Here is an 18,651-nt window from a genome sequence, read left to right as displayed (position 1 = left end):
TATAGACCTCAATCAGAAATATGCTAAAAAGCATGGCTGATGAGCAGACGTCTTCCTTTAAATTCAAAGAAAAGAGAGCAAACCATTTTTTGTCAGAAAAAAACAAAACAGAAATCATCTGTACAGCAATGTGTTCCTTCTGGATGAGATTACAATGGCTTCCACTATGAGCTCAGATATGTGTTCAATTAATTCTCCAAGTAATTAAGTCACTAAAAACCAGTGGTCTAAAGCATTGTTGGCCTTTTTATGTTTCTGTAAAATTTGGATTCTTTCTAAACTGGATTTGATAACATTAATTAGTTAACCAAATTTGCTAAAAACAATCACAATCACAAAATGTCACGTCTGCAGGTCCATGTGTACACTGATCTGTATCTGCAAGAAAATTAATGCATTCGATGTTCTCATGACCACTGAAAGAGAAAACTGCACGATTTCAGGGGTAGTTATACATAAACATAATCCGCTAACAAGAAGCCACAACTTTAAGTGTGAGCAATATTATTTACAGCAGCTTGGATGTTTTAATGATAAACTACGCAGCCCAAGTTTTTACAAGAGGCTAAGTTCACAACGACACAAGCTCAAGAAGGATTACTGTAATTTTCAGAGCAAATATAAAAGATTGCATTCATTGTATGCTTAATATCATGAGTTGCGAATAGTTTAATTAAAGCAATTAATAAATGTCAATTCCAATTTCATGGATTAAACCTGAATTGAGCGACTCAAGCTGGAAAGGATTTTTTGAAAGAAAATAATCACACATGCAAAATACTACTATTAACTTTTGATGCAAAAGTGCAAAAGAGGCACACTTTTATATTCGAATTGAATATTACCTTTTTAAGCCGTTTTGCCCATGGCTTCTGAGCCCGTGTAAACCCCGTCTCAATGTCCTGGGACTCCTTGAAGCCTCCAAATACCTTCTTGTGAAAGGTGTCCTTCTGCCAGGTCCTGACTCGGTCTGCGTCTTCCGACACCAGGGAGCGACAGATGGAGGCGTGTAAAGAGGCCAGCCGGTCAGCGGAGGACAAAAAACACTGCCAAGCTTTTAAAAGAGACCCATACAGAGGACCTGGTGGAGGAGCAGGAGGCAAAGGAGCCTATTTTTAGATTTATTTTGCATTGTTTATGCATTCATTATTTGTATTGTAGAGATAACACTAACTGGAGTCCACTACTGGTTTCCACTTGTTGCTCCATTCATTGAGCTGCTGAGCATACTGCCTCTCCAAGCGGGCTCTCTCCTGGAAACACGCCACGATGTCGTTACAGGCCTGGAAGGCATCTTCTGTGCGTTTCACGGTGCGATGATAGTTCCCAGGCTGTCACGATGCAAACATGGAGGAGGAGGGAAGGTTGAATAGATGCAAAGATTAAATCACCCGAAGAAAACCTTGACCTTTGTGGTATACGTCTGTCTGTGCTTTGTATCCAATTTATTTACTCAGGGTTTGGTTTACATCACTCCTTGTTTTATTACAAATAGATGTACATTTATAGACCTTGATGACTGCACTTAATATTTTTGCTATATGAAATATTCAGTTTGTTTTCATGGTGACTTATGTTTTTATAAATATATACACAGTCTAGCAACCAATACTGTATAATAAGACAATAGTTGCCAACAGCACATTGTTTTGGTCATTTTGAATGTATTAAAGTCACCAATGAAAAGACTTGCTGAGTTTTTTAACTCAGTACCATGAGCTTTTTTGCCTAATAATGTAATAAGGTGTTATGTTATTATCTGGTTAACATGTAGCTCACATGAGCACTGTTTTCTCCCTGAATTCTAGCTACTGTAAACTTCATTTAACATTAAATATTATCCCCCAATTTCACACATGAAATCATAGATTTAGATATTTAAAGAAATAAACTAAATTCAAAATAAAGGTTTTGTGCAATACTTGAAACTTAAATTGGCTTTATGATGTTATTAAATTTATTACATTTAAATTGGCCAAAATCATTTCATAACTGACAGGTATTATGTTATTGGTCATATTGCTAAATTACAAGGCACACAGATACCGCTTAGAATATTTATAACTCAAATTAAACTTTAAAGGAGGCAACAATAATTAATCTTCAGAGGTATGATTATATAGGTATGATTTAGGTGATTTATATAGTAATATATATCAATGAATACAACACAAACCAAAAAAAGCTGAATTAATCTAACAATCCAAGACAAAATAAAATAAATTTAGTCATGATAACAATATAATCCAAGTCAATGTATGTTAAGTTAAAATCAACAAGAAATAAGCTAAACCATGTTAACAAAGATACACTTCATTAAATTAAGCTACAATAAACAAATAGACAAGCCACGCAAATCTAAGATGAACTAAGATAAAGTAAGCTCCACCAAAATAAACCAATGTAAACTAAAATTAATTAAACCAAGTGAAGACAAGATTAAGTAAGCTAAGTTAAACTTTCATTAACTCAGATGAATCAAGGCAGTTACGGTTAACAAATCTAAAATTAGATGTAAATTATCATTTAAATTAAGAAAAGCTAAGCTAAAATCAGATAAGCTAAACTAAATGGACTTAACTAAAATCAGCTACGCTAAGGTAAAAGTTTACCAAACTAAGTTAAGTGCAAATCGGGATGAATCAACCCCACCTATGACACCCAACGATATAATTAGCTAAGATCAACTAAGATAAGCCATAATAAAATAAGTAAGGATCGCTAAATTAAGCTAAGCTAATAAGATAAGATAAAATGAGGCACATGATGACACAACAACTGAGACGGACAGAGCGGGGGTTCAAACCGGCAACCCATCGGTTACAGGACAAACCCCTACCACCGTCGCCACCAAGAAAAGACAAACTAAAATAAGGCAAACTAAGTTGGTAGCACGGTTGCTTTGTAGCAAAAAGCATGGGGTCTCTCTGCATGGAGCAGGCCTGGGTTCTCTCCTGGTACTCCAGCTTCCTTCCACAGTCCAAAAACATGAATGTTAGGTTCAATGGTCTCTAAATTGCTTTTAGGAATCAACGTGTTTGCATGGTTGTTTATTCTCTGTATCTGTGTTGCCCTGTGATGGACTGGCAACCGGACCAGGGTGTACCCCATCTCTCACTCAATGACTGCTGGAGATAGGCACCAGCCCCCACGTGGCACAAAATGGATCAGACAAGATCTATTTATGAATCAGTTACTTCTGCTAAAGGTTCTTCTTCACTTTACATTAAATACTAGTCCATCTTTCTTTTGAAGATGAGTTACTGCTGCAGCCATGTCACATTTTAACCCCTACTGACCAGCAGTAGCTCTGCGTGGTTGGTGGACGTAAGGGGCAAGGAGTGAGGACAAGAAGGTTGCAGAGGCCCAGCCCTAAGTCTAATAACATATCCGCAGAAGGTCTGTTGTTTGTGGATGTGGAATTTGGAAATATCTGCTATTTTCCTGGCAGCCGCCATCAGCGCTGGTTCTACTGTGCTCTTCGCTTTCTGTCAGGCTCTTTCAGTAACTGGCATGAGGAGACAGCTGGTTAAAAGACACCTCAAACCGTGTGTTGTCACAGTTTGTTATATCATCCGAGGCAGTGCACTTCATGTAAATACCAACGGGTAACACATGTAAGCGAGGTCTTCTCAAAGCTGACTGTTATACCAGTCAAACAGATGTTCCTAATCCCACCGATGATAGAGCGCCTGTTAGTGGACTTGTACACGTTGGCACACACACATAGGCCTACAGTTAATGACAGAGCCAATATAGTATTACAGGCATGTAAACAATTCCTATTGTTTCTGCAACGATATGGATTTAATCAAAGACAGTGCAACATTCCTTTATTTATTTAGTTATCTTTACTTTTAAAGGCCCTCGCTAATTCAACTTCACTGTATTTTATAGTTAATGTCTCATGAATTGCATTCTGTGATATAATAGAGTAAGTTAATGCCGAAGCTTTATAAAGGCAATGTTGGCGCTCATTGTGCTTCTTAATGAAATAATGTAGTTCTTTATATGCCCTAATTGGAACCATTTGGGGTCTTTTACATCCATGCCCTCCTTGTTCCCCTCTCTCTCTCTCTCTCTCCTCCTTTATTGTTTCTTTTTCTCTGCGTCTGTTGTGGTTTCCAGCAACTCTCCTTCTCTCGTCTGCGAATGAAGCAGAAACAGCTGAGGAATCCAGTTTGAGGCCAACAGCACCGCTGCACAGACCCAGTTGGCCAGTTTGAGGCAGATCTAATTCTACTGCTCAGAATCTGTACGGCTGAAAAAAGAGGGATCAAAGAAAGATGGCCACAAGGGTCAAATGTCACATCTTTTTACTTAATATAATATACAATACAGTATTTGAACTTAAAACGCGGCATCTTCTTTTGTCAGTTGGCACATAAATTGTGTTTTATAGTCAATTTTCATCAAAATATTGTTTGAGAACTCAGTTGTATGCTTTTCATAAAATCATATTGTCCAAACATGCACAAAATTGCATGTTTAGGACTTGTAAGGTTAAATGATCTTATAAGCTGCAGCAGCAATAGAGAACTGTAAGTTGATGCACTACCTTTTTCATTAGATGCAACATGTTTATAAAAAGATTTTTATTTTAAACTACTTCAGCCATGAAAATTATGGTCAAATAGGCAATTAAGAGCTGTTTTCCAAAGTTTACCATAAGCCTAAACACACGATCCATGCAGAATGCCGTACAAAAGTTTTAAACCACTCCTCATTTCTTTATTTCTTTATTTATTTTCTGAAGGGCTTTTCAAAGTTTTCTTTGGACTTTAGCTTTCATGATGCATATTTTTTAGAAGACGTACGCCACTGAAGAACAAGAGCTATTTCACTGTTCTTTTTAAGAAATCAGGACTGTGTTTGATCATCTTCAGGCAGAACAAGGGGCTCTCCTGGGGTGCTACTCACACATGATATACTACAGACTGGATTGATATTGAGTGAAAAACCAGCCAAAATCCAAAGAAATACATCATGGGGATCTGTTGGTCAGGATCACTTTAAAGAAATAGGAAACGGTAACAACCAGGGATGATTTAAGACGTGTCCACGTCATAATAAACTCTCCTCAAATTCATTGTAGTGTGACTTTGCAAATATGGAACAGAAGAGACCAAGCTGCAGACTAATGACAGCCAGGCCTTCAGCGTGGCAGCAGGATGATAGACAGGAAGTAGTCTGGAAACACAAAAACACAACAGGAGGCTTCTTAAATTATAGGAGGAGAGAGATCAAAGTGGGGCAGCCCGGTGATCCCAGTAAAGCAGCAGCACACTGTTGAAACAGTCTGCATGTTTGGTTTTAGTCAGTTGAAACATGGTTTAAAAAAATCACAGAAAGAAAAATAGATTTGCTCCCTCACAGATTACCTTTATTTTTTTATTGTCCTACTTTAATGCTCCAGGTCGCTTGTCCCTATGGGAAAAAGTAACTGCCCCCTAAACCTAATATGCGCCACCCTTGGCAGCAACAACAGCCATCAAGCTTTTACATCACCGTGGAGAAATTTCAGCCACAGTAGAGGGTTTTCAAGCACAAACATTGTCTTTCTGCATAACCCAAGTGCACTTGAGCTCAAGCTCAGGAACTGATGACTGGACATTTTCCTACAGAGCGTTCTGATAGAGAGCAGAATTTATGATTCCATCAAATTCAGAAAGTCGTCCAGGTCCTAAGTTTGACTATTGGTATGATTTTTCTTTTACTGAAATGCTGTCATTTTATACCAGATGTAACAGGACACATGCCTTCTAAAAAGTTCAACATGTGTCTTGTCAGTGTGGAGAATATTCTTCTGAGAGCCTGGGGGATCACCAAGATCCTTTTTTTTTGTAAAGGTGAGACGGGCCTTTGTGATCTGTTTGGTCTGCAGTGGTTTTGGCCTTGGAACTCCCCCCTAGATGCCATTTCTGCCCCGTCATTAACTGTGTTCTTTTAGGTCATTCCAATGAAGTTTCTCAACTGTCCCATGTTTTCTCCATTTCTGGATAATGGTTCTCACTGTGGTTCAATGGAAACCTTCGAAATGACTTTCCAACCCTTTCCAGAATGATAAATGTCAATGACTTCTCATCTGTTATTTAGAGACATAATGTATTGCCATTTGAGATGTTTTGGCCTACTTCATGCTGTTAGTAAGTTACTGTTTAAATGGTTTTTTGATTCTACAGGTCCTGCAATAATCTGGTCAGGGTAGGGCTGGTTGCATTTTTTTACCCTTCATAAATTAAGTCATAATTTGAAACCTACTTTTTGTATTAACTCAGGTTATCTTTGTCTTACATTAAAATTTATTTCATGATGAAGTGAAGAGTGATGAAAATGCAAAAACAGAAGAAAGCTCTGAGGGAGGGGGTGGGCTGTTTTTCCACAGAACTATATCACCCTATCAACTAGTTCAAGCATCCAAATTTCACTTTCTGTGTAGAAAACACTGAAATTAAAATCCTATATATAAAGATATACAGTGTATATATATATATATGTGTGTATGTGTGTGTGTGTGTGTGTGTGTGTGTTCCTGTCTTGGCATCACAGTGAGAACCATTTTCCCGATTTCACCATCAAATTGAGGACCGTTTGTACCAAAGTGAGGACATTTTGCTGGTCCTCACGACCTATTTTGCTAACGGTTAGGTTTAGGACTAAGGTGTGAATTGAGTTTAGGTTAAGGTTAGGGTTAGGCATGCACTGGTAATGGTTAGGTTTAGGGTTATTGTCAGGGTTAGGGCATAGAAAGGGTTGAAAATGACTGAAAATCAATGGAAGTCAATGGGAGTCAACACATGGTCCTCACTACATATAGCAAAACAAGAGTGTGTGTGTGTGTGTGTGTGTGTGTGTGTGTGTGTGTGTGTGTGTGTGTGTGCTGCACTGCTGCAGATACGCATTGATACCGGGCAGAGAAACGTTCCTAGCAAAACACTAGATGAGCCAAAAAGCAACATAAAAACCTTCTGCAGAGCTTTTAGATCCAAATGAGGAAGTTCAGAATGCCCAGTAGTTACTGCTGACATTCAACACTGAAAGAAAACCCTTATTTCTGAAGGTCTGCACCCTGAGCAACAAAACTATTTACTCTGTTTTGACTGGAAGTAACATGGCCTTCAGATTGAGAAAGAAAAGCCGTATCTCGCTGTCCTGTCACCCCCCCCCCCCACACACACACACACACACACACACAGGCTCAGTGCACATACCATCCAGAAGCTGCGATGGTTGACATCCTCAGGATTGTTTTCTGATGACGACGTCGACATCCTGTTCTCTGTGAAAGTAAAGCATCTCTGATTAGTTTTTGTATTAACTCAATATCCTTGACAACAACCATCATTTATGTCTGCTAGCTCAGGACCTGGCGGCATAAGGTGGCAGATTACAGAGGATAGTTAAATATTTTGCTGCAATAGTTCAAAAAACAGACATAAAAGTAACACATTTGTCCAACTAGTAGCAGCCAAGGTACTACTGGTCAGCCAAATGGGGAATATTCTAGTCTACCAGCACAAGTCTCAACTATCCCATCTTTGCAATAATAGTTAACTAGTGGGCATTAAAAACACAAGATCTGTCAACCTATGTGTCTATCTGAGTGTCACTAAACTGTAAGGCAGATTATGTTTGGACAAGTTAACATTTTAGGGCTACTTCTACTGGTGCAGCTAAAATATTGAAGTAGTTTGAGTAAATGTCTAACTCATGCAGCTTAGTCATGAACTAGTGAATAAAACCCCACACAACAAGCCATACACCTCTGCCTTTCTTTAACATGTATTAAACATAACTCTGAAACTTTACTTTACATAATTAGCCAAAGCAGACTGTTGCAACTCCATTTTCTTACTGCACCAAGGAATCAGTGAAGCATATCCAGCTCCCAGACCATTGCTCCCTGTCAGAGCTGATATGAGGAAACACAGCTGCTGTAACACGTCAGTTCCTGAAAGGCATAATGGAGGATCTGCGTGCCCAATAAAAAGGTGGAGCCACTGGTGGAAGTTGATTTGTGTTGTAAATTTGAACCTGAAGGCAGTATTTACAGTAAACGGAGGCTGCTAATAATGAGCTCTGACGACTACAGTGAGAAAAAGCCGTATGCTCCCAGCATTCCCAGCTTTGCAACATGAGCCGTCCGAAAATAAATTGGGACTATGACTAAACTCATCCCAACTCTCAGAGTCACTTATATACAGTTGTAGTGCACATGTGTGTAGCACAAACAAACAAATAACCAGTTTCTGCTCTTATATGGTGTATTTACAGCATGTGTTACAGCCTGAAGGTAGAGAGGTTCGGTTAAAGATTTCAAATAAAGCAATTAACTCTCTGTAGTGCTTTGCCAAGTCAGGGAAATCCTTGCAATGGAGTCTATCATGCAAGAAGTGGTAACCGCAGAGTTGTCATACTGTTAAGTGGGAGTGATCCACACTCACTAAACAAAGGTTTTCATCGAGGCTCTCTAGATTCTAGTACATAAAAGCAGTTGAGGGCATCATCGTCTTTCTTGCAGTTATCCACAAAACAGGACAGGTCCAGACTGCAACGAATAATCAGGAATGCAGAGAGAATAATCAGGGGTGACCTTCCCTCCATCCAGGACTTATACAGGTCCAGGGTCAGGAAAAGAGCTGCAAAAATCTCTGCAGACCCCACACACCCTGCACATAAACCGTTCAGAGTTTTACCCTCAGGCCGCCGCTACAGAGCACTGTTCACTAAAACCAGCTGCCACAAAGTCAGTTTCTTCCCCCAGGCCGTTTCTCTGTTGAACATTCAATAACGTACAGAGCAACAGCATACAGATGTTGCAAATGCAGCTTTTTATTTATATATGTGTATATTGTACATTGTAAATTTGTATATTCTGTAATGCAAAAACAAAAACAAAGAGCAAAGTGTACCGGAGTCAAATTCTTTGTTTGTATGTACGAACTTGGCAATAAAGCTGATTCTGATTCTGATTCTGATTCTGATTCTGATTGCACAGAAATAGTTTTTGGAAAATACAACAAGAACCGGGATCTTGTTTCAAGATCTTTGTTTCAACTCCAACACAGAGACAGTCTTAGATGGTAAAAGGGAAATGCATCCACGGTATTTGTGAATCTGGTGTGTACATCCTGAAGTCTTTTTATACATGGCCCTGAATGCAACCCATTGGGGTTTTTGCTAACCTTGCAGTATTTTGAAACACCAAACTAAAAGAGAATATAAAGCATCCAAACTCTCCAAATTAAAGGTAGCACCTTAGCTTTTGTTCCTCTTCAGCATTATGTATTTCCTATTATGAAAAGTAAAAGAGAGATCTGATGAGAAAGCTTCTTTCACCTTTTACTACCTCAGCTAGGCATTAGCTGGTGTTCAGTTCTCGTGTTTTGATGACCTTATAAAAAATACCACAGTGTTACGGTATCTCTGTATCAACCCAAAGATGTAAAGCAAAAATGTCTAACATGATTGTATTGCTTTTTAAACAGCTTCTCATCCAGCTCAAGATTCACTAACTGTTTTTTAAACACTGGTAGTAAGAGCAATGATGTGTTGAGCTTTTCATGACTGTATGTTCTCCCTGTGCATTGGGCGGGGCAGGGGGAGGGGTACTCCAACTCCACAGTGATGGACTGTCGACCTATAACCCCGCCTCCAACTGACCATAGGAGATAGACACCCACACCCCTACAGATGGACGGACGAACGGACGAATGGATGTCCTGTGTTGTTCCTCTGGAAGACTGGTAACCTGTCTAGGGTGTAATCCACCTCCCGCCCAATGATTGAAGGAGATAAACACCCGCACTTTTTTCCGGTTTAGAGCCATGGCTTCACACTTCGAGGAGCTGACTCAAGCTTCTCAAGAGTACTGGGTAAGTGGATGGTCTTATCTTGTGGATGCATTTATAATTGACTCTCTGCCAATAATGCTTACACAGCTTTCGCTTTGGAGCTACAGAGACCAGGTAGCCTGTAAAATTTACTTCGAAACCTCATATAAAAGCAGGACCCTCCATGAAACGTCTCAGGGGATGCAGTCTTCACCAGATCTGGAGATCTTCATAGCACTTAGTGGATCTGGGACAAAACTCCCGTGACCCCCTCAGCAAATCAGCAAGGGTATGAATCTGGTCCACTGTCTCAAGACCTGGGTGAAAGAGATTCTGTTGTCTTCTATCTGAGGTTGGAAAGTCAGCCAGAGCTTCCTACCAACACTCATGCATAAACTTTCCCAGAAAGCCCGATAGCTGAATCATTTTCTGATATAATGAGGCTAAAATAAATAAATCAGGAAGAGAAGTCAAGCCTTCTTGGTCATTTCTGGAAAACATCTCAGTCAGGGCGGACATACAGCATCCTGTCACGAAATTTTGCAGGTTAGTCTGCTTGTTCGTTCACATATTCTTTAAATGTGATTACAGATGTTGTCGTCCTGCTGGCAGCAACGATACAGACGGTTGTTTCTAAGAACAGGGTGGTCTTGTACTGTGGTGTCTGAATGTGACTTTATTCTCATGTGAAAACAGAACTGTTTCCAGTTTAATATTAGCGCAAACAGCCGTTAGGGCTTCTGGTGTTTCTAACCCACAGTTGCTGGAGAAACTGAACTCCACCCAGACAGAGATGGCAATTCTTCCCAGTTTTTCCTCCCTGCAACCATCTCTCCTCTTTAGGCGAACAATTAGATCCAATGATTTCCCTCCACGTCTCGCTGGTTCACAGGACATCACATGCTCCACTGAGAAGACGCTGTCAAGGCTCAGTCTTCCCTGGCTTAGCTCTGCCGTTAGGGGTTGCACAACACAGAGATCTGCAGGAGGTCGCAGAAATATCGAGTGGGCTTCCTTTGAACCCCTGCTGACCTTCACTTCCTGAATCCTTTCCCCACGCTGGCCGGCCCTCCTCAGGGTATTAAAGAGTTCTCAGAAGAACATAAGGGTTGTGGAGCTCTGCCCCCTTGTCTTCCTCTAGCTGTTACGTGCAAATCTTTAGCAAAGATTTTCAGCAGCATTACAGAAGAAGAACTTTACCACATGTGAGCAGAAAGGAAAATAAATTAGTCTACATTTTATCCTTGCTATGATCTCCTTGTAGGCATCTCTGGTGTAATTTTTTGCAGGCTCCTTAAGTCGGTTACTCAACCAAACTGCCATTACAGAACTTCATCGGTTTCATTTTGAGGTTAAAGTCCTTTCAGGGGGAGGCGAATGACCCAAATTTAATTGTCTTGATAACTTTTGAAAATTATGTTTGCATCTTCTCCAACATATTCACCCATTAATAAAATGTGGAAATCTTAAAATTCTTCATGCTGTTTCTTTCTGTTTGAGGACAATAAAGGTTTCTGACTTACCCCTGCCTTTTTGATCCTCACTTTTTGCATGCCCCGATGAGGAAATGATCCCCTACTGTTTCTTTTTTTTTCAGAAGTCCATTATGAATTCAGAAATTTGCGTCTAACAGTTTACACTTAGAAGAACCGACTGGATCTGGAGTTCTGTGGTGTTGTCAGAGTTCATACAGAGCTTCCAGCCAAGCACACTCTTCCACCTCTTGAATCCTGGCTCACACACTCCCTCCTCCCTCTGTCCTCATTTCATCTGTCACACATAACTCAACACACACACACACACGTTGCATGCAGGAAATATATAGCAACAAATAGACGGGGAGCAGAAATAGGAGCCTCGTGACTCCAGCAGATCCTCATCTAAATGAAAACCATCAGAGCTCCTTACCTCTTTTAACAAAAGATACTTCCTGATTTCCCTTTTTTCTCTTTCTTCTTCACTTATTCTCTCTGAAACCTTTCTGCTCTTCTTCCAGCCTCTGCTGCACTTCTCTACGCTGTCTTGTCCTCTTTCAGCTCCTCCTCTTAACCCTCTCCAGCTTTGATTTTCCACCCGTCCAGGACGCTGCTGCTCCTGTTCTTCCCCTTTCTTTGCCCCACTGTTTGTGTCAGATGTTTTTTTCTCCTCCTCCCCCCCCCTACATAAATCTATCTCTCCTCCTTTTCTCAACAGCTGCAGAAAGGTTTTTCTCCTGTTCGTTGTACGTCTCCACTTGTTGGAGGTTGTCTCTTTGATTTAGATTTCTAAATGAAGTCTAAAATGAGTTTAATCACCAAACTAGTTCTTGCATGGAATGGCAGGAACAACAGCTGAATTACACTTCTGTGCATTAGTTTATCCCCTTTTTCACTCCCCTTCACATTCCCTGGGATTTTTGGGAAGGCGAGCCTTCACCGCTGGATGAAACGTCTGGAGTGTGTAAATAAATGTGTTTCTGAGCAGCTTTAAAGTCAAACACCCTGGATGAATAACTGCACACATTCACATATTTCTGACTTTGTGGCAATTAGTCATGAGATTTTGTCCTGCCAGAGCATGCCAGGGTAAATACCTAAACAGGTGTGTTGCAGAGCTCGCACGCAGCGGCACAACCTGCTCCCAGGAAATCTATAATCAACCCTGGAGGGACGGTAGAAGGAAATGACAACACTTCGACAGAGACGCCGCAGAAAACGATGAGGCAGGAGAAAAGAGGTGAGATTGTGAAATTTACACTGCCCTCCACACGTACTGTCACCCGTATGAATTTATTTTCTACGGGGTGATGGATTTGAGTCATTACTAAGTCTCACTAAATCTAGTGGAGGCCACCAGATTTGTATTTATCCTAACATGTTTTACCCTAACTGAGAAACAGACCCACAACATCAGACATCCTCCACCTTACTTAACAGTTGTCATATCTTTACCACATATTTAACCTTCGTTTTACCTCAGACCCTGTTGTTTGTCAGTCTTCAGGTGTTTAAGCTTTTTTAAATGTTGGGCTATGAGTAGATATAAGCAGGTGTAGCAGACAAGTTATTTTTTGTAGTCATTTACTGACTTCTGAATATCAGCTTGCATCAGACTTATTTAAATAGTATGTACTCTCGTATTTACCATTTTGAATAGTGGCTAAAAGCAACAGGTCTCTGTGTAGTGTCTCATTTATACCCAGGGATACAAAAACCCATGGATTACTAATAAAAAAAAAAACTCCACAATAACGTCTTATTATGATTGTTTTCATTATTATTAATAATTATTATAATAAAAACAAGAACCTACCAAATACTTCTAGAAAAACGTATAATTTATGTTGAGATAAAACTTTCAATAAGCAGGTTATGACCACATGATAAAAGATTGAAGATTTATTTTAGGGTTTGTTTTTTAAACATCTTTCCCTTAGGTACCAGTGGATGTGGAGGACAGTGTAAGTTTAAACCTATTAATCACTGGTGCAATTCAAATTTTCAAGGGAGGTTTGCAGAGATATTTTTGTTAAAAGCTGGATGAAGGCCACAGTAAACTGTGAGCATGCAATGTTGATAAAAGTATGATTTCACAAGAACAACGAAGAACCACCTCGGTTTTTCTAAGAATAAAGATATTTGGGGGGGAAGAAGTACAGCAAAACATGCCAGTTTCTGCAGTAAAGGAAGGTAGGATGCTGGGTGGTTGTAGCTGCAGTCGCCCAGCATGCAGGACATCCAGCTGTCACATTGTTCTGATGCTGGAGTCACACTTACAGGAAGATTTGGTTCATCTTGAAGAGGTCAGTAGTCCATCACAGGGCCAGCACAGAACCACATGAGACAAACAACCATAGACCATAGATGTTTTTGTACTATGGCAGAAAACAGTGATTCACGTTCTTTTTATATTAAGACTGTATTATGGAACTACATTAGAGTAAAGAACTGTTCTAAAATTTTTATTAGATGGCACATTACAGCAACTAGATCCTTTATAGCCTCCCTTAAGGTCAAGTTACAATGAAAGTATTCTTGTTCTATTTGCATTAATGCTGTAGGAAATTCCAATATATACAGCCATATTCAATAAATTAGAATATTATTGAAAAGTTCAATCATTTCATTAACTCAGTTCACTAAGTGGAACACATTATATAAATTAATTAGCCACACACTGATGTTTTGAAGCCTTTATTTCTGTTAATATGATGATTTTCCAGTTAAAGCTAATGAAAACACGACCTTTAAGATTATAACATTACTTCACACCAATAAAAATATACATTTAATAAAGAAATGCGGTCTTAAATGAAAGTATGTTTAACATCTGCGTTATTATTTTCCACAGGTACTTTTAATCAGACAACTGAGCCTCATTAGAGCGCACATTCTATGTGTAGAGCCGAACGAGAGTGCCCTCTAGTGGTCACAGTAAGTAACTGTACCTATTTCCAGTAAAGAAGAATGTTCTGAGGATGGATCAGATAAAAAGCACTGGTACTACGCAGATTTAGGACATTAGAAAATCCAGACATAACGCCAACAATTTTATTTAAAATCTGTATGTTCTGGCTTTCTAAAACATAGACAGCCACATCTGTCCTGATGCTCTGATGACTTCCTCAGCCTAACTGGATGTTCTCCTTTTACAACCTGAACGTTTATTTTGAATATGCTCCAAATTTTAGACCCAGATGACTGTGAACACCCAACATCAACAACTAAACAACTTCAAAACGTGGCACTGTAGAAATGTTTATGTCATCTCTGTGAACTGTTTTGTTTCCTACAAATTAAAACAAGTGATTAAACATCCTCACAGAGTACTGACTCCATTTATTTTTATTAGAATTTGCCAGTATATAGGTACAGTAAATGTTAAAGTCAAAAATCTTCAGCTGTTAAGATATTTTTTGACCCTTCTTTTCTTTTTTTTTATTTGTTACAAAGTTCAACATCTGGTGTAAAATCCTGCTAGGTGTTATTTTTTTATTTTATTTTATTTGCCATGGTTCCAATAAATAAATAAATGTACTATAAATACAATTCAAACTCAAAATCTTAATCTGTTAAGTTAGTTTAGAGTCACATCTGAATTTTATTTGTTTGTTTGTTAAAAAGTAAAACAACTGAACATTCTCAAAGAGCAGTGAGTCAGTTTATTTTGGATATTTATTACCATTTATTTAAATTGTAGATTCTCACCAAAAGCAACAAAACTGAATGAACACACATGGAATTATATAGTAAACAAAAAGCATCAAATAACTCAAAACATTTATATATTTTAGGTTCTTCTAAATAGCCACCCTTTGCTCTGATTACTGCTGGTGGTCACCTGAAAAGAGACAGCCAAAGGTTAATATTTCAGTCATCACAGCAAAGGACTGCTACTTTAAGGAATCAAAAATAAAAAATATTTAAAGTTATTTAACAATTTGTTTTGTTTGCTACATAATTCCATATGTGTTTATTCACTCTTTTGATGCCCTCAGTGAGAATCTACGTACAATGGAAATAGTCGTAAACATAGAGAAAACCATTAAACAACAACGATGTTCTAAAGCTTTTGACCGGTAAATAGTTAAATGTTTTATTTTATAGAGTTAAAATGTTTTGCTTTTAAGTGTGTTCTGTCACATGTGTTTTTATTTATGTATTTATACCATCCATTGTCCATACCTGCTTTTGCAGAGGTTATTTTGCCTATCTCCAGTAGTCATTGGGCATTTATTTACTTACTTACAGGAACAGTGTAAATAATTGTTTTGTATTCTAAGTCAAAATGTTTTGGTTTTTTATTTGTTATTTTAAATGAATACAACCAAATGAAAGTTAACCAAGACTGTTACACTTTATTTTAGGCCCAGGGTAAATTTTGTTTCTCCTCCGGTCCACCAGGGGGAGCTAACACGGCCGTTGCGTTGCTAACAGTAGTCAAACTGCGCAGCCTCCGGTCTATCCTCAGCACATTAGAGTTGGAAGGGTGGAGACCAGTTTCCTAACACGCTGCTTTCGATGAAGAGGTAAGAGAAAAGGACTTATGTCACAAATGATACAGCATTTTAACCGAGAAGCAGATTTGTAATTAGCCGTTAGCTGATATGCTCAATATCATTAAAAAAAGTCATTAAATATTTTTGGCTTATTTCTTCTAATTCTAAATGCTTTGGTGGATTAATTGTGAGCCGAATTTAACTGAATAAAGTGTGGATGTGAAGTAAACATCTTTCTCGCTCACAGGGCTTAAAATTCGCCTTGGAAACTAGTTAAAATTAAACTTAACAGTTTTTCTACGGAGATCAGTTTGCTTCCACGTGGACTACACGTGTTTAGCATAGGCTCTTAGCATGCTGGCGAACAATTGTAGTCCGTGTGTCCATAAAACGCAAATGATTTTTAGTGTCTTATAGGTTTAAATGTGAGTTTTTGCCCAACTCTCATGTGATGACTTGCACTGGGCTCTGATTCTGTATGGAGACAGACGTGCATCTCCGGCCTTGACAAGCTGGAGTTTCTGAGGAGAAAATCAACTTTGTTGAACTGAAGTGATGATGATAACTGTAGATTGAACTTGTTTTGTCTCTCTTGGTTTTAGGAAATGCAAACTGTTTAAGTGAAGGTGAACTCTGGCGAGGTGGGTCAAACTACTGCATCATATCACAGTAAAGCCTTCTCCCCTGATGACTTGCACTGGGCTCTGATTCTGTATGGAGACACATGTGCATCTCTAGCCTTGACAAGCTGGAGTTTCTGAGGAGAAAATGACTTCATGATGTCCTGATGATCAAGCTCTAACTAACATTCCTGTCATTTCAGGGTTTGAATGACTGGGAAACACACAAAAGACCAGAGAATAATCAGGTTTGTTCAACTCCATGCTGAATTTGACGTCAGATGCTGTGAATGTTTTCTTGTGATGTTTGCACTGGGCTCAAAAACAATCCGTGCTGACAGAAGTGCAGCTCTGCCCATAACAATGCAGAGTCTGAAGATCTGAAAATGACCAAATGACCTTTCCTTGAAAGGTCATTATAGTTTATTTTGCTTAACTTGTTTTTTTTTTTTTTTAAGGTATTCATGTTCCTGCAGACCTTCTGTCCAAGTTCCTGCCACGTTTTCTTCAGTTTCATATAATGTTCTTTGTGTAATTGCTATTAATAAAACTTGATTGAATTATTTTTTGTCTGTGAGCGTGCATAATTATCCTGACATTCATGTAGTTACTTCATCTCGATTAAAATTTGATATTCATAAATCTTTACAGAACAAAGAATTTCTACATACACATATATCATTAGTTTTGTTAAATTCAGGAAGATCCAATAATATCAAACACCCAATTTGGATGGGTTCTGGGGTTAGTACTTCAAAATGAAAATGTCCTCCAGCTAAATCGAGTTTTTTGGGGTTTTTTTTGTAGAGGGTGTTCTGACTTGGGTCTGTAGTTTAACAAAGAAGTTCAAATTGAACCTCATTACCCTGAATCAGCTGTACTCCAGACTCATTCAGTCTGAATACAGGATTGTTGGAAAACGGGCTTATTTGATGGACCTGTCTTCAAATATCTGATGCATATTTGGATTTTATTGCTGAAATTAACTTTTTGAAGATACACTTGATAAATAGTCTTGTAAAACTTACCTGGTCAAGCAAAATAAAGAGAAACTTGACTTAATACATTCCAGGTTCACACAGCTGCCAGTTAAGTAGGAAGAACTTTGGGGTTTGATCTTTAATTTATTTGTGAATTTTTACTTCCAGAAAGTAGACATTTCTCCTTTTAATCTTCATCTTATCCAGACCTGCAAAATACCTGATCGACACTTGATAGGAACACGTTTGTTTACTGATATGAGACACTTTACAATTTAAAGATGTTTTTCTGTAAATAAACTTAGCACAGATTCAAATGTTTCCAGACTTACCTGTAGCTTGAAGACAAATGTGACTTTTAAAGAGGCTGGAAGAAAAATGGCACAATTTTTCTTCACAGGAAGACAAACCACCATAAACTAGAGCTTTGTTTATCTTTATTATAATTCTAACAAGTTATCTCTTAAAACATTTGAAATTCATATATCTTTATATGAATGCGTGTATATGCATATCACATATACATATATATATTCTGTAAGATACTTTTCTCAGTTCATACTCTCATTTTTTTTTTAAAGATCTCTTAAAGGAAAAGAAATGCTTTCTATAGAGTCAGACCTATTCCCTCAGATTGTAACCTTTAACCCCTGTCAGCTGATATGTAACCTCTAAAATAAGAAACCCAGAACAAAATCCAGAATTATTTCTCAAAAGAGTCACAAAACAAGCGAGATGAGTTTTTGTTGAGCTTAATTTACACTAGGAAACCTTTTTACAGACCTGATAGAAACATCTGGTGGTTCAGCAGGTTTAACAGAAACATCCTCTTTAACGTTCACCAAATATGCTGGAAGCAACATGTAATACCTACAGGTATTACCTCTAGTAGTACCTCTAGTGTCAGAACCTACAGGGTACTTACAGGGGTGTTTAATGGCTATTTACAGGGTATGCATGTGATGCTATTAGTCAATATAAGTTAGGTATCATTAGAAGTTGGTAGTAATATATTTCATAATATCTGGTGTTGAACATTATTTTTCATTGTAATATAGAAAAAAGTACCCGGTAAGTACCCTGCTTGTACCTTGTCAACCTCCCAGTAGGTGCCCTAAGAGTAACCTATAGGTGTCCTGTATAAAGCTCATTAGGTGCCCTGTGAGGACACTGCAGATACCCCACAACTACCTGACAGGACCTGTAAATACTCAGTACATATCTCAACAGGTACCCCTTAA

The 18,651-nt window shown here is 38.5% G+C and overlaps 1 protein-coding gene, 1 long non-coding RNA gene and 2 other non-coding genes across 7 annotated transcripts in view; 3 read left to right on the top strand and 1 right to left on the bottom strand.

The window, feature by feature from the left end:
* The window catches only part of LOC124863096 (protein kinase C and casein kinase substrate in neurons protein 3-like), a 33,834-nt gene extending 21,890 nt beyond the window's left edge, over positions 1–11,944 (bottom strand). The window contains exons 1-4 of one of the 4 annotated variants that reach the window (XM_047357343.1): positions 11,742–11,944; positions 7,212–7,279; positions 1,175–1,331; positions 846–1,081 (exon numbers count right to left, since the gene is read on the bottom strand). In XM_047357343.1, coding sequence (XP_047213299.1) covers positions 846–1,081; positions 1,175–1,331; positions 7,212–7,271 — 453 coding nt within the window. In that variant the 5' untranslated portion in view covers positions 7,272–7,279; positions 11,742–11,944. Of the gene's footprint in view, positions 1–845; positions 1,082–1,174; positions 1,332–7,211; positions 7,280–7,814; positions 8,034–11,356; positions 11,695–11,741 lie in introns of those variants that run through there. The other 3 variants (XM_047357342.1, XM_047357344.1, XM_047357345.1) reach the window with 3 other exon arrangements.
* On the top strand, positions 9,813–16,995 carry LOC124863097. The gene is made up of 7 exons (XR_007037058.1): positions 9,813–9,875; positions 12,414–12,548; positions 14,163–14,245; positions 15,716–15,840; positions 16,413–16,451; positions 16,634–16,678; positions 16,889–16,995. It is a non-coding gene; the product is annotated as an uncharacterized LOC124863097 (long non-coding RNA).
* Positions 16,251–16,342, top strand: LOC124863622. The gene has a single exon (XR_007037178.1). It is a non-coding gene; the product is annotated as a small nucleolar RNA SNORD88 (small nucleolar RNA).
* On the top strand, positions 16,487–16,578 carry LOC124863621. Its single transcript, XR_007037177.1, has one exon. It is a non-coding gene; the product is annotated as a small nucleolar RNA SNORD88 (small nucleolar RNA).
* Positions 16,996–18,651: the final 1,656 nt, after the last annotated feature.

Source organism: Girardinichthys multiradiatus, chromosome X (genome assembly GCF_021462225.1).
Source record: "Girardinichthys multiradiatus isolate DD_20200921_A chromosome X, DD_fGirMul_XY1, whole genome shotgun sequence".
NCBI lineage: Eukaryota > Metazoa > Chordata > Actinopteri > Cyprinodontiformes > Goodeidae > Girardinichthys > Girardinichthys multiradiatus.
The sequence above is the reverse complement of the archived record's forward strand: the minus strand, read 5'-3'. Positions and strand labels throughout refer to the sequence as shown.